The 20418-nt window shown below is 49.5% G+C and overlaps 1 protein-coding gene across 1 annotated transcript; it reads right to left on the minus strand.

Moving 5' to 3' along the window:
- Nucleotides 1-216: 216 nt before the first annotated feature.
- carmil1 (capping protein regulator and myosin 1 linker 1) lies at nt 217-20172 on the minus strand. Its single transcript, XM_084695690.1, has 38 exons — nt 19809-20172; nt 18393-18490; nt 15626-15676; nt 13488-13547; nt 13136-13257; nt 12574-12671; nt 12022-12092; nt 11464-11537; nt 11268-11343; nt 11067-11155; nt 10790-10884; nt 10215-10301; nt 9972-10075; nt 9741-9818; nt 9459-9535; nt 9179-9283; nt 8899-8968; nt 8532-8613; nt 8326-8425; nt 8073-8127; nt 7197-7369; nt 6873-6941; nt 6643-6736; nt 6416-6514; nt 6090-6218; nt 5714-5851; nt 5221-5396; nt 4927-5014; nt 4509-4703; nt 4296-4362; nt 3908-4098; nt 3514-3623; nt 2879-3308; nt 2507-2543; nt 2256-2411; nt 1878-2018; nt 1211-1366; nt 217-1104 (listed from the first exon to the last, which is right to left on the minus strand). The coding sequence occupies exons 1-38, from the start codon at nt 19843-19845 to the stop codon at nt 935-937; spliced, it is 4248 nt and encodes a 1415-aa protein (XP_084551816.1). The 5' UTR covers nt 19846-20172; the 3' UTR covers nt 217-934.
- Between the last annotated feature and the right edge of the window lie 246 nt (nt 20173-20418).

Raw genomic sequence — 20418 nt, forward strand, 5'->3', positions numbered from 1 at the left:
TCAATGGCGATCAGTGATTCAGTATCTGCCTGGTTGGTTAAAACATTTATACAAAGGCACTCCTCGTGGACTATACCGTCGTGTACGTTAACATTCCAACCCAAAATCTAGCACTCCTAATTTGCACGTTATTCAACTTTTGAACCCAGGACTTTACTCTAAATGGCACAATATCCTTATAGTAATGAAATAGGTCTTGATGACTTATCAGTAAAATGTTTTATTGATACAAATATGCACATGATGTGTATTGACAGTTTATTACACAGATTACTTTGCTTTGAAATAATATGGTAGGATTCTATGCCTGGTAATAAAAACTGAAAACATGTTTTGTAAAAATAGAAGATTTTTTTTTAATGAAAACCCATCACCAGACCGCTTCTTCATATATATATATATATATATATATATATATATATATATATATATATATTCTTTAATTGCTATCCCAAATCTTTAAAAGTTTAAATATATCTATGTGCCCGTACTAATGAACCCAATTCATTTAAAAAACAAACATATTTCTCTTAACGTTGATATTTACATAAATAAACACTCCAATCGATCACATATTAAAGTAGTCTTCTACAGAATCATGACTATCCACCTTGACCAGACCCTGATGGAGATATATCTTCTATATGACTCTCACTCTGTCTCCACATTCACCAGATGCAGGTTCGGTTTGCCTTTGGACCATCTGAGGGTCGTTCAGTGTAAAATCTGTCATGTTTGGATCTGCTCTCATCCAGCCTCAACATCTTCCTCTCACTCACCTGTGTATTGGTTCACTTCTATACACAGACTCACAACCATAGAGATGGGTCTAAGCCTAGACGACCTACACCTATCTATTGCTTTGAAATCCACGTAGGGGGATGTTGTAGTGTTCCATCCGGAGAGATGGATGGAGAACCAGGACTCTGTCTCTCTATAGGGGTATGGTGTCATCGCTGGCTTGGCCCTCCGAATCTCCAGGCCCCATCTCTTGTTTCGTGCCCAGGCTCGGGCTCTCCTCCTGGGGATCGCTCGCTGCCTCCTCCCCATCAAGGCCTGGAGGGCTGGAAGGCTCCAGCATGGACGGAGGCCTCACCACACGCACTGAGAGAGACAACATCAGGGTTAGCATGGCTAAACACATGAAGATGCACCATGATCACGTTGTATTTTTTTGACTTGACGCCTGGGGAAAGATGACTCGACAAACCAGATGCAGGAAGGGATTTGGTGCGCTCTCGATCGACTTCCTGGTCATGTGACAGCTGGGCAGACCTCTTCAGTGAGGACCACGGTTTCTCGGCAACCGTGGGCGTGTCCGGCCTGAAGACCGCATCAACCGGGTAGGTTTCTAAGCTCAGCTCCACTGAGGAAGAGACCGAAGAGAGGAGGAGGAGAAGGAGGGGGAGAGGGACAGAGAGAGTGGAGAGATGAGATATGAGGGAGAGGAGGAAGAGAGGGATGGACAGAGGAGGAGACACAAGGAAAAGAAGACAGACAGACAGGCAGAGGACGAAGAGAGGGAGAGGGACAGTGAGGAGAGAGAGGACAGAGAGACGTGACAGAGAGGTGGAGACAGAAGGGGAAATAATAGAGGGAGAAAAAGACAAAAAGATGTGTGAGAGACACAAGATAAATAAGGGTTGGAAGAGATTAGAGAGCGAGACGCTGCTTTCTTCACACTCAAACTCAGTAGTAGAAACTCTCAAAGTTTCAAAATGTCCTCTCTACTTTGCCCTCATCTCAAAATGCACTCCAAAAGGTCCGTAGGAGAAGGACAATGGGGGCGAAGGAACGCTAGAAAGACTCTCGAGATCCACCCCTTGCTCCGTGGAGAGTGCAAGGTGCAGTGGGGGGGAGCACGGAGATGCACCCACCAGCAGCCACGGGAGAGGGCAGGCCTGCCGCGCCGTTGGAGGGGCCCTCTCTCTCCTGGTCCGACGGCGCCCTCTTCAGGCGAGGAGCTGGAAGTGGAGCTTTGGCGGAGGCGTTGCCGACGGGGAATTCAGGAGACCCATCTGAGAACGAGAGGGGGAGGTGAACGAACGCCATGACGTCACACGCTAACCGCCGACCACCGGGCCGAGAGATCCGGAGATCCGGGGGTCCGGAGAGGACGTCAACATCGGTTCTCTCTTTCTCTTCCTCTTTTTTTTTTTTACAGTAACACACATTCTGTATCTCTCTTTAACTCCCCCCCCCCCCAACACTTTGTGATGAAAATTTATTTTCCAAACCACCTCTGCTACACCCACCGAGGCTGTGGCTGGAGCTGATTCGAGGGCTGAGGGGTCCTGAGTTGAGGTGTGCCAGGGGGGGTTTTGAACCCTGGGCTGGAACTGGGTGGAGCCGGGTCCTGGGGTTTGGGTTTGGGTCAGGGTCTTGCCCACCCCTCTGGCTGTCAGGCTTGGCTGGGGGTTTAAAACAATTGAAAGTCAAGTCACACACTGTTAATGAACCAAAAAAATGAGTCCGTTCGCTTTTAAACAGCATTAATGAATCTCACCTGGTTTCCCATCTGTCTTGGATAAGGGGGACTCAGACTGCAGAAACACACACAAACAAACATGGGATTGATTAAATAACGTAGCAGTTAGCAGCCAAGCAGTAAGCAACCAAGCTTACAGCAGGAGGGACCCTGCAGTTCCAGAGGTGACCACTGGAAGAAGCCACTTCCACACAGCTTCACTCAGTCCTCTGAACAGCAACAGAAGAAACACAGGTGTTTCCTGGGAGTACACAGGGTAGGCCCCCTTCTCTAACATAATAAGACAGGCATCAGCGCAATGCGGTCACGCTCGAGCAGAGGCCGAGAATGGATGAATTAAGGAAGCATTTAGAGAGTATTTAGACACGGCCAACGTCTCAGTCCACCCACCTTGTGAGCGGCCATCTTGGCTTTCATCTCAGCCAACAGGTCCATGCCCATGCCCCCCATGACGGGGACCCCAAAATGGCGTCCGGCGTGGTGGCCCGCCTTTCCTTCCCCCTGGTGAGGATGTGATTGGTCCTCCTTAGGGGAGTCTGGGGTGGAGCACTTCCTGGACCTATCAGGGGAGGTGTCCTCGGGTTCCGCCGGCGGAGGTATGGGGAACTCTTTTGAAAGTTGAACCTTCGGGGACATGGGTTCCTCTGTTGCCGTGGCGACGGCGGCGGGGTGCGGAGGGGCGGAGCTGGCGGCCGCTCCCTGGCTCTTCTCAGAACGTGGGGAGCAAGACTTGATGAGGCTGAGGAGCCCACTCTTCCTGGATTCACGCTTCCTCTCTGCCCCTTCCTGGGAGTGGGTGGAGCTTCGCAGACTGGAACGTCTGATTGGAGAGGAGGTATTTACTGACTGATCTACTGTTGAATTATGTGTTTGGTTGACGGAGTGTTTTATTGGTTAATTGAGTCATTTGATTGGTTGAGTGTCTTGTTTTTGTGACGGATTTACTGATTCATTGGTTGATTTGTAAATTCAACAATATTTTGATTGGTTGATGGCTTAATTAGAAGATGGATGGTGGGACTCACTTGAAACTCAGTTTTGTGACTTTTTTGTAGAAGAACTCATCCATGCCCTCATCCACCTTTGCCATAATGCAATTATCCTCCACTTCCTGTGCAGCGGAGCTGCTGTCAGGCTGAGAACAGAAGTCAGTAAGAGAGTTCAGAAACACAATGGGACGGGGGGGTGGGGGGGGGGACGGGGGGGGGGGCAGGAGAGAGGGGCAAGGAGAGAGATTGGGCAAGAGAGAACGAGCAGGAGAGAGACGCCAGGAGAGGTTGGAGACGATAGAGAAGTGAGGAGATGGACAGGGAGAAGAGAGGGGGGAGATAGAAGGGGAGGAGACAGAGGGGGAGGAGAGAGAGTGAGGAAGGTAGAGGAGTGAGGAGAGAGAGGAGAGAGAGGGGGGGAGGGTCTCACAGCTGTGCGGCTGGGCTTGTTCCTCTTCTGGGGTCTGGGCCGGGTCTTAGTGTGGTGCTCCAGCCTGCGGACCTCCACAGTGGGCAACTCCCCAAAGTAGCCCCGCTCCTCTTCCAATGGGGTGGGAGGGGGCGGGTCCTCCACGTGGATAGGCACCTCCTCCAGAGCCTTGTCAAGGTCAAACTCCATCTCTACGGAAACCAAACAAGGTTATACTTCCAGTTCTACGGAAACCAACCAAGGTATAACTCCATTTCTTTGGGAAATCAAGCAAGGTCTAACAAGGTCAAATCTGTCCGGCTCAAAGACTGTGAGTTGTTGGCTCTTCCAGCCAGCAGACCAGATCAGCCCTCCCTTCTAGCTGATCTAGCTGCATACCAACACTCACCAAAGGCTACAGACACCGGCCGCAGCATCCTGCACATGATGCTCTTCCTCTTGGACTTGGGGGTCATCTGAGGGTGACACACACACATACACACAGACACACACATACACCCACACACACAGTATCAATGTAGACAATTCTGATCAAATATACAGTTTCGTGCACATGTACTACAGTATGACACAGTGTTTTTCCCATTCACAGTGTTCATACCAGGCAAGTGTCCATCTCCTCCTGGATCTGGGCCTGGCTCTGGACCTTGGCGTGGGTCTGGTTCTGAGCCTGGTTCTGGGCCGGTCTGGGAGACTGGTTCCTGGCCTCGGGCTGGAGCACAGTCTCATCCAGCACCACAGTCTCCTGGGGCCCGTGGTGCACAAGAGGCTGGGTCTTCCTCATGAGGTGCCCCGCCTGAGGAGAGGAGACGAGGGGGGAGGGGGGAGGAAGAGAGGGAACGAGAGGACAGGAAATGAGAAGAGAGAAGAGGAGAGGGGAGGAAATATTACATATTCATATCAATATGAAAGAGACCTATGGCGATATTTCTCAAAGATAAAGCACAGAGAGAGCGAGAGCCGGAGGCGAGGGTAGGAGTAAAGGAGAATGGGGGTAGAATGTTCTACCCAGTACTGACCAGCGTGTGCTGGGAGGCGGACAGGGACTCCAGGATCTCATCCACGATGCGGTCTGACAGTACTGAGGCCATACTCAGCTTCACCTCACTGTCAACAGGAAGTCACACAGGAAATGAAACAGTGTTTCACTGCCACATGCTCTCCTGTGCCCCTCCTTCCCCGAGCCCTTCAGCAGTCAAGCGCTGAAACATCCGACGGTCGCCCCGGTGTGACCCGCTTGGGCGCGCGCTCGCTCGCGCCAGCTGAAATCAAAAAGTGTGTGTGTCTGCGTGACTGTGTGCGTGTGTGTGCACCTGATCTTGTTGATGATGTCCACCCCGGCCTGTTCCAGCAGTGTGTTGGTGATAAAGCTGCGAGGGACGGCCATGCGGCCAGAGCCGTCCCTCACTAGCTCCTGGCGAAGGCTGCTCCTCTTCAGCACGTGAGGGCACAGGCCCTCGGCCGTCTCCACCATCGACCGCAGCAAGATCTGGAGGGAGGGAGGCACACGTAGAAAGAGAGAAAGAGAGATAGCAGGGACAGAAGTAGAGAGAGAGAGAGAGAGAGAGAGAGAGAGAGAGAGAGAGAGAGAGAGAGAGAGAGAGAGAGAGAGAGAGAGAGAGAGAGAGAGAGAGAGAAAAGAGAGAGAGATAGAGGAGGCAGAAGGAGGGAGGGGGTGGGGTGGGGGGAGTAGAACACGTATAGAACGAGGGAAGTGTGTTCAGTTCCAGCCATCCGTGTAAAGAACAGTTCCAGGTGGAACTGGAACTAGCCGTGGTGTTCTCACACAGTCAGTCAGTCTGTTACCTGTAGCTGTTCATCCATGACCCTGGCCAGCTCCCCAGCCATGGCCTGCAGCTGGTCCTGTACTGGGCCCACGTAGGCCTCCTCGCCTCCCACGCCCCCCCCGGGGGGCCCCCGTTGGTGGTACAGCTTAGGCAGAAGCTGAAGAAGACAACAAGAGAGAGAGATGTTTCCTATCCTTATAGTCTCACATCCCATGTATCATAGCCACTGTTACTGGTTCAACTGGTTTGTATTGGGAGTTCTACCACCGAACTGAGGTAAAAGCTTCAGGATTTAAATTGGTCAAATGTTTCGGAGCTCAGAACAGTTTGAACAAAAGGTTCCACTTATGGTTGTGATTTAGCCAAATGTTCTAATAGTGATCTGAGGTTCTGACCGTTTTGGAGTTCCTGGCATCCTTCATGAGGTTCCCCGCCGCCCTCATGTCCTCCTGAACGGTATCTGACTCGGAGAACCGGAGCGAGTTCAGGTGGTCCTGCACCTTCACACACATCCGGTCCATCATCTGGGGAGGCAGGTCAGAGGTCACAAAGATTCAAGATCGAGGTCCGGGCTTTGAATAGAAGAGAATGTTAGAGGATAACACTAGGGTCACACAGACTAGCATTGGGGGCACACACACACTACACTTAAAAGGCCAGCCAGGTCAACGTGGGTCAAGGGTCATCGCGAGGTCAGCGGTGGTGCTGGGGGAGGGCTCACCTGCTGAGTTGTGGAGGTGACGATGCCTTGCTGCAGCCGGTAGGCCTGCTCCTGCAGGTACTTACGAGTCTCATGGTTCCTCAGGAGATACTGCTCCATCTGGACACACACACACACACATACACACTTGACCATTAGATACACCGGCTAACACACACATCCACACACACTAGATTACTGGTCCTTCATCGTACTGGGGACAGCTACAGTGACAGATGACCCCTGACCTTCAGCAGCGCGTCCTCAGTCTTGTCGGGGCTGGCCTTGAGGGCCTGGGCGGCATCGATGATGGGCATGGGCATGAAGCGGATGGTATAGTTTCTGACAGGAAACAAGAAACAGCACTTCCTGGTTACATGGATGCACATGTCTGTTTGCGTGCGGAGGCTCCGCGGCTGCAGACAGCAGGAAGTGAGAGGTGAAGGGGTGAAAGGCCAGAGGTGACGGGCAGACATACTTTTCCAGGGCGGACGCCACATCCTGGAGACCCTGAGGACTGGTGTTGTTCTTGTCCCAGACCAAAGTCCTGTAGACACAGACAGTGTCAAGAAAGTTACATACAAACAACATCAATAAAGGTACATACAGATATTGTCATGTAGATGCTGTCAACAACGTTTTAAACAGGCAAAAACCAATAAAGCTACCTACAATGACATTAAAGTTATATACACACAGTGTCAATAAAGTTACACACAGATGACGCAAGGCGTCGGCCAGCCTCCGCGCGTCCCCCTCACCCTTGACCCCCCTGACCCCCCTGGCTTCTGAGCCTGCTAACCTGAGCTTGGTGTTGATCTGCAGGGCCTTGGCCAGCATCTTGGCCCCCATGTCTCCCATGGCGTTGCCACTGATGTCCAGCTTGGTCAGACTGCTGTTGCTGCCCAGGGCGTTGAGCACGATGGTCAGGTCTGTCTTCAGTCTGGAGTCGGCCAGGGACAGGGAGGTCAGGGGCTGTGGAAGGAGAGAGAGGTCATGGCCAGGGACAGGGAGGTCAGGGGCTGTGGAAGGAGAGAGACGTCATGGCCAGGGACAGGGAGGTCAGGGGCTGTGGAAGGAGAGAGAGGTCATGGCCAGGGACAGGGAGGTCAGGGGCTGTGGAAGGAGAGAGACGTCATGGCCAGGGACAGGGAGGTCAGGGGCTGTGGAAGGAGAGAGAGGTCATGGCCAGGGACAGGGAGGTCAGGGGCTGTGGAAGGAGAGAGAGGTCATGGCCAGGGACAAGCACCCAGCCGATGGTCTATTCTCACTGCTGCCGTCTGGTGAACGTTAGGAGAGCATGCAAGCACGGACTCAGAGACTCACAACTATTTTCCCCCAGACCATTAGGCTACGCAACTGTCAACCGTAATCGATTTGTATTCATCTGCACTCAAGCACCTCATGTTTGTATTTAGATTCATAATATTGAAATCTCTTGTTGCAGCTGTATACATTTAATCTCTGCCGCTAATTGATGACTGATTGATGACTTTCTGTTTACAGTGCGCACACGATAAATAAATCACTTGACTGGACTTGATTAGAGATACAGAGAGACAAAGAGAGATACAGAGAGACACACAGAGAGAGAGACTGATAGAGTGGAGAGGATGCAAGAAAGAAAGAGAAAGACTGAAATGAAATCATCCTGCTGGCAGTACTACAGTTGACTTACTGACTCCTCTTCCTGGATCATGTGCACCAGGTTTTCCAGGACTTGGGACACATTCCTGATTGGACGGAAAACAAACACTTACAAGGAGAACAAGAAACACGATTGGTCCCTTAACTGCTTAGTTGATTATTTAGGTTAATAGGCAAACAGGTTCATGTCCAATTGATTGATTGGTCATTGGTCAGGGTTAATTGGTTGTTTGAACGGTTGCTCGTTAATGGACTGCTTGACAGTTCTAAATCCTTGCACCTACTTGGACTTGATGTTGTTGAAGTTCTTCCCCAGGGAGAGGTGCCTGATGGAGCGGTTCTTGGCCAGCCACACCAGCAGAGTGGTCAAGTCTGAGTCCAGACCTGAGCAACACAGCAACAGTAATAGAACATATGACACCATAGATCTTACTGCTTGGTACTGCTTGGTAATGGGCCAGTGGGGAGAGGGGTGTGAGACTGTGGTCACCGTTGTCAGAGATGTCCAGGCTGGAGATGTTGGGGATCTCCGCTATGCAGCCTTCCAGGATCTGAGATCCTCCAGACCGCAGCTGGAACACAACAACAACACTAACACTAGAATCATGGGATTATTTTTTTATCAAACATTCCGAAATGATATCTAAGTGTTCCTATATCAATACATACATTTAAAATGAACACAGGAATATTACTATAAGTAAAGGAATACTGAAAATGTATACTAAGCTGAGTAATAGGACGTATGTACAATTCGATTGTATTGCAATATTAGAATATCAAGAAAACTGGCCCTCAAAGTTGGGGTAATTTAAGTGAACTACTCCTTCAAGTCATCCTGTGGAGGAGAGTCTTACCTCACAGCAGCTGAGGTCCAGGGAGACATCACTGAGGTTGGGGTTACAGCCCAACCCAAGCAGCAGAGCCCTGGACACACCACACACACACACACACCACACACACACGCACACACATACAGACACACGTTACACTCTGAACACACTCTTTTAAATCATGGACACCCCCCCACACACTAGCAGACACAATCTGACAAAGACACACACACAGACAGACAGACAAGCAGGCAAGCAGACAGGCAGGCAGGCAGGCAAGCAAGCAGGCAGGTAGACAGCTTACTTGAGGGCCTCCAGTGGTAGTCTTGTTCCCGACATGTTGACCGTGCTCAGGGAGAGAGCACTGCTGAAGAACTGCTTGAAGGAGGGAGGGATGTCCTTACTCCTCCTGAGGGAAACACAAACAGCACCGTTAGTTCCCCTGGAAGAGCCCGCTTCAGAGAGAGACTCTGCGACCAGGAGTGTGTGTGCTGTGTGACCGTGTGTGTGTGTGTTGTCTAGCCAGGTGTGTGTTGTGTGACCAAGTGTGTGTGTGTGACCAGGGCTGTGTGCTGCAGTCTGACCTGTGAGAGAAGACACTCTTGGACATGTTGAGGACAGAGAGATGCTTCAGGGATCCTTTCAGGAGAGAGGCACACACCTGCAGGAACACAGGAGAACCCAGCTCATCAACCCTGAACCAACCAGCCTTCTGGTCTGGAACACAGAACCCAGCTCATCAACCCTGAACCAACCAGCCTTCTGGTCTGGAACACAGAACCCATCTCATCAACCCTGAACCAACCAGCCTTCTGGTCTGGAACACAGACCCCCCCCCCCCCCACACACACACACACACAGCTTACCTGGTCTAGAGAGCAGTCGCTGCAGGAAAGGTCAAGTGTCACCAGGCAGTTCTGCTGACTCAGGAAACTGTGGAGGTTCTACACAGGAGAGACACAGTTCAGACCAAGGCTACATACGCCATGTGTGTGAGTGACTATCTATGTATGTGGTTGTGTGTGTCCATGTGTGTGTGAATGCATGTCTGTGTGTGTGTGTGTGTGTGTGTGTGAATGTGTGTGTGTCTAAGATACCGGGAGGTCATCCCCTCGGAGAGAGTTGCCAGACAGGTCCAGGTGTTTGAGGGTGGTGGGCACCACAGGGTTGGCACAGAGGGCCAGGGCAAGACAGTTGGCACCTGGAAAAAACACACACATGACAGGAAGTGATGTCAGGTGCTTGACAGGAAGTGACATCACAGAGTTGAGAGGAAATGACATCATAGATTGGATGGGTTTGGTGGTAATCATAGATTGGGGGTTTGGTTCAGATCCAACCTTTAGGGGACATGTTGTTCCTGGAGAGGTTCAGATGCTTGAGTCCCATTGGCAGCTTGGCCAGCTGTGCACTCAGAGCAGAGACTCCTGGGAAAACCACACCATGACATCATTGTGACAACACAGTGAGTAGATCAGCTCTTGCTTTATGGTTAACTATTCTGTATTATTATTCATTCATAAATGTGTGTGCTTTCTGTAACCTGTCTTGTGTTCTGAGAACAGTCGGGGGTCTATATTGTAATTTCCACCTGATTGAATAACAAACACCTGTTGGCTGAATGTTACCTTAGTTTTGTTCTTTCTACTATAAATTCTGTCCTCTGGCTTTCATTACTCAGAGAGACTTTTCTAGTATCACTGTGTGTCTAAACTGGTCGTTTTATGTTGAGGTGTTTGTTAAGCTTTCTCTCCAACCAGCTGGTTGTGTGGTACTTATGACCCCAGAATCTGAACTGTAGTCACACCATTTTAGTGGAGACAGACTTTCTTACACATGTTTGTGTCTGTATCTCTGTGTGTGTCTGTGTGTGTGTGTGTCTGTGTGCATGCACATGTGTGTGTGTGTCCTGTACCCTTGTCCTCCAGGGAGTTGCTGGTCAGGTTGAGGGTGTTCAGGGACGAGGCCGGATTGTGACAGAGGGCACTGGCCAGCTTCTGTCCAAAGTCACTGAGAAGAAACACGTGACCTTGGTTACTTCCTGGTGTTTACGTGTGTGTCTGTATATATATGAGTTTGAGAGTGTACATGTATGTGAGTGTGTGTCGGAATGTGTGTATATGAGGGTGCGTGTGTATTTATGCGCAAGTGTGTAAGTGTTGGTGTGTACGTGTGTGTGTGTGTGTGAGCACCTTTTGAGCCCAGCGTTCTCCAGCACCAGTTCTTCCAGACGAGCAGATCTGGCAACCACCCTGAGGATCTGCTCACACACATCTGTGGGCTATACACACACACACACACAGACACACACACACACTCTTCATGTTACTGTGGGCTACAGACAGGCATATACATATGTACAGACAGACAAGCAGACAGCTCTTTGAACACACCAGTCTGTAGTCCTTAGTGGAGAGCTTGGTGAACCACTGGTTGATCTCCAGAACTGCTATGATGGCCACCAGATCTCTGACAGGGGGAGAAAACATATTCTACACTCTGTGAAACTTCACAGACAAGCGTGCACACACACACACACACACACACACACACTCTCTCTCTCCCTCACACAAACACACACACACACACCTGTTCTCCAGGTGTGTGAAGTCCTGCAGGTTCAGCTCTCTGGAGTCCTGTGTGAGATAGATGGTGTCCACATCCTGCAGAAACACACACACACACACACACTAGTACACACTGACCATACTAACCTGCTGACCATAATAACAGAGTAACCATATTAACCTGTTGATTTGACTAACTGATATGAACCCTGGCCCTTGACTTTAGAACACAGAGTAGTATAGAATATATGGAGACAATGTATTTAGAACTTTAAGATTCAAGAACCCTGTAGAGCTCATCAAGGTTCTAATATAACCCCCAAGTCGTTTAGCCTTGCCAAGAGTTCCATATGGAACCCTATACACCTTCTAGAACTGTTCTCCAGACAGTTTTTACATTGTTATGGTTCTGTAAAGGCTACAAAGCCTTTGCAGAACTTTATTATTCTTTCAGCTGCAACCTCATGGCATTAGACGTTCTTGAGAGCACACAAAGAAGTAGTTTAGGCCCCTGGTGTCGTTTCCTTGCGTTTACACGTCATATGGTTTACATCTGGTATTGTGGGCATGTGATACTGACCCACTGGACCTCCTCCCTGTAAGGCAGCCCCATCTGGTCACACAGACACCAGTACATGTGGGAGAAACCACCTGGAGGGGGAAAGGAAGCCTGGTTGTATTATTGCCCAGACCATATAGCAGATCGTGGTGAGTTTAAGAAGCGCGTCATGTTGAGGCCATGTGGAGTTGACACTGGAGGAGGAGGAGTAGGAGGACAGGGAGGAGGGGGAAGAGGATGAGTGGAGGAGGATGAGTTGAGGATGGGGGGATGAGGAGAGGAGGTGGTGAGGAGAAGGAAGGATGAGAGGAGAAGGAAAGAAGGAAGGATGAGAGGAGAAGGAAGGATGAGAGGAGGAGGAGAGGATGAGAGAAGGAGGTGGAGATGAGAGGAGGATGAGAGGAGGTGGAGAGAAGGAGGATAAGAGGAGGATGAGGGGAGGTGGAGATGAGAGGAGGCGGAGAGGAGGCGGAGAGGTGAAGGAGGATGAGAGGAGGTGGAGATGAGAGGAGGATGAGAGGAGGCGGAGAGGTGAAGGAGGATGAGAGGAGGATGAGGGGAGGAGGAGGTTACCACAGGGCCCCAGGTCAGAGGCCTCCTGCTCCTCCCAGACTGCCTGGAGAGCGGCTGTCCTCTCTGGAGGAACCAGGCTCAGCTTCTTCATCACCTTCCTTACACACACACACACACACACATACATACACACACACACACACACACACACACACACACACACACACACACACACACATACATACACACACACACACACACACACACATACATGCATACACAGACACACACATACATGCACACATACACACACACACACACACGCATGCAAACACACACACAGGCACGCATACACGCATGCATACACACACACACATACACACACACACACACACACACACACACACACACACACACACCCACACGCCCATGCATTGCATGCACACACACACATACACACACACACGCAAAAGCACATACACACACACACACACGGGAGGGAAACACATTTCTCCAATAAAGGTTTATGGTAACACCCAGAGTCAGCATTTCCCCACAGGCTCCATGCAGGTGGTGGTGTTGTGGATGCAGAGCCACAGCAGAGTGTGTGTGTGGTACCTACGCTGGGGACACACCAGGGCAGATCCTGTGCAGACAGCCTCCTATGAGCCCCACCACCTCGTCCACCTCCTCCACCCCACCCAGCCTCAGGCACCACTGGCCCCGCTCATGCTCCAGGATCACCTGCAGGGGGAGACACACACCATGGAGACTCCAGGGCCTGTTCCAGGAGCAGGGGAGGGGGAGCAGGGGAGGGGGGGCAGGTGGAGGAGCAGGGGAGGGGGGGCAGGAGGAGCAGGTGGAGGAGCAGGGGAGGGGGGGCAGGAGGAGCAGGTGGAGGAGCAGGGGAGGGGGGGCAGGTGGAGGAGCAGGGGAGGGGGAGCAGGTGGAGGTGTATCTCTAGGTGGAGTTACCTGGCTGGGCTTGGTGCTGGTGACCCCCTGGATGTCCAGGTAGTTGAAGGACTGTTCGATCTGAAACCATGGCAACAGGATAGAGGGTTTAGGGTCCTATGTTCTCACTACAGCGGATTTTTACACACCTGTCCACATGCCGATAAGCCACTGTGAAGGAGCTTTGAAACGTCTGTGCTCTGATTGGTCATAGGTATCCAATCAATTGTTGAGCTTTTGAGTTTGTTTTATAGATGAAAAATGGGCAAAGATTTTGTAAATATACACAGTCAAAAGCACAGGTCCATTGATGCATAGTCGGTTTTAATAGGCTGTAATTAAAATGTGACTTTTCTCAGAAAACTTATCTAATGTTGACTCAAGCATAACCTCACTCTTTCAGTCTCTTTTTTTTTGTTTTCTCTCTCTCACTTTCTCTCTTTCATACACACACACACACACACACACACACCAATCCAGCTACCCCCTCCCCCCCACACACACACAGCTGGCAGAATAACAGAGGAGGGGGAGTGAGAGGAGGGAGGATGGGAGAAAGGGGCAGGGGAGAAAGCGAGGGGGAGGGAGAGATTGAGAAAAAAAGACAGAAGGATAGAGGGGAGATCGAGGGGGAGGGAGGGAGAAAGAGAGAGTGAGATGGAGGGGGAGAGGGAAGGTCAAACGAATCCACAGCTCCTGTCCTCCTAGAGCAGCCAGAGGCTTTTCATCCCTCCCTGTCCCCTCCCTCTCTCCCTTCCCTGTCTCCCTCTCTCCCCTTCCTCTCTCTCTCTCTCTCTTTCTCTCTCTCTCTCTCTCTCTCTCTCTCTCTCTCTCTCTCCCCTCCCTCTCTCCCCTTCCTCACTCTCTTTCTCTCCCCTCCCTCCCTCTCTTTCTCTCCCTTCCTCTCACTCCCGCCCTCTCTCTCCCTTCCTCTCTCCAGCTGTTTGAATCCCTCCATTGTTCCCTCTCTCCTCCATAGGCAGATAAGCACCCAGAGACACATGTCTCTCTGTTTCACACTACACCACTGTGTACACACACCCACACACAAGGAACACTGGAAGGAGAGACCCAAGAGGAAACATTATTGTCCTCCTGTATTGTGCAGACAGAAAGTCTGTGAGTAACTGATTCAATGTTTAGGTCATGAGTTTCAGTGAATGATACTAGATGTTTTCAGTTATGTTATGAGTGGCTGGACTGCTGTGTCATAGTGTGTGTGCATCTGTGTGCGTGTGTGTGTGTTTGTGCATATGAGTGTGAGTGTGTGCCATTATGTTCATGTGTGTTTGTGTGTATGAGTGAGTGTGTGTGTGTGTAGGTCCCACCATAGACAGACATTTGATATTTTTACCCACAATGCAGCTGTAAATACAGCCTGTGGGAAAGAAAAACAGAAGAAGAAATACTCTGGAAATAGCCAAACCTAAAGGGTGAGAGAGGCAGACAGGGGGAAGGGATGGTGAGAGAGGGGGAAGGAGAAAGGAGGGGGGAGAGGGGGGAAGGAGAAGGAGGCAGAAAGAGGAGAGAGGGAGGAGAGGGGGGTGATAGAGAGGGGATAGAGAAAGAGACAGAGAAAGGGGGAGAGAGATAGAGGGGGGAGGGAGAGAGAGAGACTGAGAGGCGACTGGGAAAGAAGAATTCCCAAAGTTCGGAAAAACAAGCAGGAACACGTCTGTAGACCAACCACACATTCCCATAGAGAAGGAGAGGGGGAGGAAAGGTGGAGGAGAGGAGGAAGGGGAGACTGGAGCAGGGAGTGGAAGACTATGGTGGAAAGGAGCGGGTGGAAGAGCAGGGGGCGGGAGGAGGAAGAGGAGGAGGAAGAGGAGGCGAGGGGGAGGAAAATGAAGGGGAGTTGGGGGAGTCGGGCTATTAATAAGAAAGTCGTTGGTTCGATTCCCGGCCGTGCTAAAATGACGCTGTGTCCTTGGGAAAGGCACTTCACATGACTTTCCTCGGGGAGAATGTCCCTGCACTTACTGTAAGTCGCTCTGGATAAGAGCGTCTGCAAAAGGACTAAATGTCAATGTAAAGGTAAGGAGGAAGATCAAAATTAGGATGAGGATGTGAGACAAGACGGAAAGAGGAACAAACACATTCTCACACACATCCACACACACGCGCACATAAACACACACACACGTACAAAGTCTTACCTTGGAGGGGATGCGTGTGGTGAGAAGGTAGGCTCTGTGGGACGCAAGCACCTGAGGATAACACACACACGTTTAAGACCAGCCACTGTGTGTGTGTGTGTGTGTGTGTGTGTGTGTGGGAGAATTCACTTAATGTTAAAGTCATGCAACTGATAAAGGAAATGTATAAGATTATAACAGTTTTTAAAAGTTCATTTCCTGGATGACTGAACGTAAAGATGACTGGTCCTTTTCACTTCCTGAATTGACTGAACTGAAAGGGCATTGGCCCTGTTCACTTCCTGGATTGCCTGAAGTGAAAGGGGATTGGCTCCTCCCCTGCTAAGTATAGACACCAGGGGTTTCTATCTGGTTCCATTAGTCCAGCTGCTATTATTGGGAAACACTACACACTACTCCTGGGGATGGGAACTGCTGTTCACTCAACTGGAAAAGCATGTGCTCACACACACAGAGGCTCTCTCACTCAGAGGGGGTTGATATAACCCTAACCCTGCTGAGTAAAATTGACAGCATATAGAATCCCAGACTCTCTCTCTCTCTCTCTCTCTCTCTCTCTCTCTCTCTCTCTCTCTCTCTCAGACACAGGCCTGGAAGTGAACTTAAATTCTGAGTTCAATATGTTGTTTAAGTACATGGCCTGGGAGGCCTACAAATATGAGAGGGGGAGAGAGAGAAGGAAAGAAAAAAGAGAGCGAGAGGGAGGGAGAGAACGAGAGAGGGAGGGAGTATGAGAAAGCGAAAGAGAGAGAGGGTCAGAGAGAATCGCAGAGCTGTGGAATGTGGGGTTTCGGAGTGAGGTCACACAAGTCCAAATATGAGCATCAACTGAGGTGAGGCCTCGGCCAATGGCTGTGTAGGAGGCCTGAGGCCAAACCCCCCTCTCAGATGTGGACAATCTGTTTCTGCTGAGTCAGAACGGAGGCTAAGGTGCCAGGGGAGGGTTGGCAACACCCACACAACTCTCTTATCAAATAACTCACACATCAAAGAGATTCTGTTCAGAGTAGAACATTGTTTCAGTCAGATGTGTCTGAAGAAGACACACTGTAGCTGCAGCTTTTTAATTTTACCACCTGGAGCTACATTGCTGTAATACCAGAACACTAGCTATAACACTGTAATACCAGAATACTAGCTGTAACCCTGTAATACCAGAATACTAGCTGTATGACTGTAATACCAGAATACTAGCTGTATGACTGTAATACCAGAATACTGTAGCTGTAACACTGTAATACCAGAATACTGTAGCTGTATGACTGTCATACCAAAATACTGTAGCTGTATGACTGTCATACCAGAATACTGTAGCTGTAACACTGTAATACCAGAATACTGTAGCTGTAACACTGTAATACCAGAATACTGTAGCTGTAACACTGTAATACCAGAATACTAGCTGTATGACTGTAATACCAGAATACTGTAGCTGTAACACTGTAATACCAGAATACTGTAGCTGTAACACTGTAATACCAGAATACTAGCTGTATGACTGTAATACCAGAATACTGTAGCTGTATGACTGTCATACCAAAATACTGTAGCTGTATGACTGTCATACCAAAATACTGCAGCTGTACCACTGTAGTACCAGAATACTAGCTGTATGACTGTACCAGAATACTAGCTGTACCATGGTGGTACAAGAATACTAGCTGTATGACTGTAATACTATAATACTGTAGCTGTATGACTGTAATAACAAAATACCTGTAGCTGTACCACTGTAATACCAGAATACCTGTATCTGCCAGCTACAATGTGGAGTTCCTGGAATGTGCTGCGGGTGTTCTTATCTGCTAACACCCCGTGGGGGTGGGGGGTGGGGGGTGGGATTGTTGTGTCAAGTCCAGACAGGAAGAGAGGAGGGTTAAGGAGGAGCGGAGAGGTGAGGAGGGGAGGGGCGGAGAGAAAAGGAGGAGAGGACTGCCAGAAGAGATCATCCCTAAACACTTAGTCTCTAGTCTTTTCCTCTGGGTGGGGTTAGGGTGAGAAACAGAGACACAGTAGAGACTGCGGAGAGACTAAAGCGCTCTTGTAATCTCCACACGGTGAGGAGAGAGAGACGTGTGGTTACATGTAAACAGATATGGTCAGGTCCCACAGTTACTCCCTTCCTCCCTCCATCCTCTATTGTTCTTTCTCTTACACAATTACCTCTGACAAGGGGTTCGGGTGTCTGAGGAGAGTTAGGAGAGGGAGAGAGAAAGAGAGAGAGATGGAGGGAGGGAGGCAGAGACAGCAGTCATTCATTTCCTTGCTTGCTCATTACTAAAACTGCAGCAGTTCAAATCCTGAAGACAAAGCTTGATGAAACTTGCGTGAGGCCACACTGAAGATCTCCAGAAGGGTCGCTTGCAACATCATATTCAAGGTGTGCCGGAGGAGATTATAGATAATGTTCTAATACTTTCAAATCCTTCCTTACCTCCTTTCGGATTTGCTTGGAGCAGCACAGATACACTGTTCTTACAAGTAACTAAGGTGTCTGGAGAACTAGAATGTAAAAACAAAAAGTAACTACGTATTTACGAGAGACTTTTTATTATTACATAATTTCAGACCAGACAGGTGTCGAGCGCGGGCAACTTCTAATACTTTTAAATTCATCCTTCCTATCTTCTTTCCTTCAGGCGATCGCTCATGAAAAAAACATGAAGGAAAGAAGGATCGCTAGCTAGATGGATGGAAGGAAGAAAGGAAGGGGAACAAGTGAAGAAAGGAAGTGATGACGTTAACAACAGTTTTAGAGTATTCTTACCAGAACTCGATTCTCCAGCTTGTCAGCTTTGACCTCCAGCTTGACCATCTTCCTGAGGGACAGCTTGATGCTGCGCCCCACCGCCTCCCTCACACTCTCTGATCGGGGGGAAGGGGGGGGGGCAGAGGAGAGGGGGGGGGGTGAAATGAGGAGAAGACATGAAGAAGTATTATCACAGGGAAGTCTGACGTGAGATTGGGAAGTGCCAATACCTGGCTAAATCAATGGGGCCAGATGGCTGAGGCACTTCACCATACTTGCCTCGGGGGGAATGTCCCTGTACTTACTGTAAATGACTAAATGTAATGTAATATAAATGTAATCCCACCACACAGTCTGGATGCTGCGCCCAGCCTGCTGGTCTGCCCCAGCCAGCTGGTCTTCCCCAGCCAGCTGGTCTGCCCGAGCCTGCTGGTCTGCCCCAGCCTGCTGGTCTGCCCCAGTCTGCTGGTGTGCCCCCAGCAAGCTGGTCTAACAACTATAACTTCCTATGGCTCCTCTATCTACAATGACTTCCTATGGTCCATCAAACCACTTCAACTGGAGAATAGATGGAACACAAGAAGTAGAGAGAAAAAGAGAGAGAAAGTAAAAGGAAGGGGGGGGGGGGCAGAGAGATAGAGAGGGTACTAGGGTGTTCTTCTGTGAAGGCCATCGTGAGCGGTTTTGTTTTCGGTGAATCTTGGTGAGGATGACATCATTCTGGAATTCTCCTGACTCCGGGCATGAGGTCGTAAACGAATCAGAACACCACGGAATAGGCCAGGAGGGTTCCAACCGGCCCACGGTTCCAGTTCAGACACACACACACACACACACACACATACACAGAGCCACAGCACATGTGGTAGCCAGTCCTCAGAACACCCTATCAATGCAAAACTGTTTTCTTGTTTTGATGGCGTTTATAGTGCAAACACATACCCATACACTATACCAATATGACTTGCACTGCCCGCTACATGGACTCACCACAGACACACACTAACGAACGCGCGCGCGTGCACACAGTGGAATTTGACAAGACACACCTTTAGCCAGAACCAGAAGGTCCGAAAAATCAGGTACAACATCAAAACCACAGTCCGCCCAACCAGCGAAACGTTTACCTTAACAGTAACGTTACTGTAAAGTTAGGGCGACTTGCACCGTTACAGCAAATGTGTTACTTTACTTCAAGGCACTTTGCTGTTGTAATACTATATGCCCGAGAAACAAGTAGCCTAACTGATTAGAGGGTAGCGTTAAACGAAGTAAATAAAGCGCACATTGTCACCTTGCTGCCGTTATAAAAAGGTAGCCTAGGCCCACATATCTTAAAAATATATGTATAGTTTACTACATTGGAAAACTATAAGTGATAGGCTAGTAATTGCAAATACAAACGTCATAAAAAATATTTCTTAGTCTGCATACCGAGCAAATCTTTAGGTAAATCCGTGTCGTCCGTCATGTTTGCCACTGGGTGAAGGTAGTTGTGTTGACCGGGATTAATTATTATGACGACCGAAATAAAAATTAAATGCTGTCCATCGATTATACACTATTTATTGCCTGTAGAAACTTGTCAACCTGACGCTTCTAACTTTCCTTTCTCCATATCTTATACTCCGTTCGAAGCACGTTTGTATCCGCGCAGTCTTGCGAAAGTCTCCCCGATGAAAACATATAAATCAGGAAGTGTGAAAATTCTTCCCCTCGAGGAATTACTAGCGCGCACTACACTTCTCCGCGAGGCAGCCTCGGTGGGTTCAGGTTGACATCTTCGGTCAGCCCGTGATAGTCTTGATCCCTCCTTTCTCCAGCCACGGAAGGCTCGCACAATCTTCTCAGAAAATTAGCCACCTGGTGGCACTGGAAGCACATAGAAGCAGAGAAGTTGAGTATCGCATCTTGGCTTCGGAGGTTTCGGAGCTCTTTACGTTCTACAAACTTGAAAATCGGGATTTGCACATAAAAACCTTTTCTGCGCGTTGGAGAATCAGGTATTGAAAATTCTAATCATTTCTGCGCTTTGGAAAATCAG

Source organism: Hypomesus nipponensis, chromosome 4, assembly GCF_054491055.1.
Source record: "Hypomesus nipponensis isolate SF chromosome 4, ASM5449105v1, whole genome shotgun sequence".
Lineage (NCBI taxonomy): Eukaryota > Metazoa > Chordata > Actinopteri > Osmeriformes > Osmeridae > Hypomesus > Hypomesus nipponensis.

Bases quoted from the DNA above. Each gene is read 5' to 3' on its own strand.
- carmil1 (XM_084695690.1), bottom strand. From the start codon at position 19,845: ATGACGGACGACACGGATTTACCTAAAGATTTGCTCG. The intron at 13,548-15,625 runs GTAAGACTTTGT...CCATGGTTTCAG, and splicing joins CCACACGCATCCCCTCCAAG to ATCGAACAGTCCTTCAACTA. The intron at 12,093-12,573 runs GTAACCTCCTCC...TTCCCCCTCCAG, and splicing joins CTCTGACCTGGGGCCCTGTG to GTGGTTTCTCCCACATGTAC.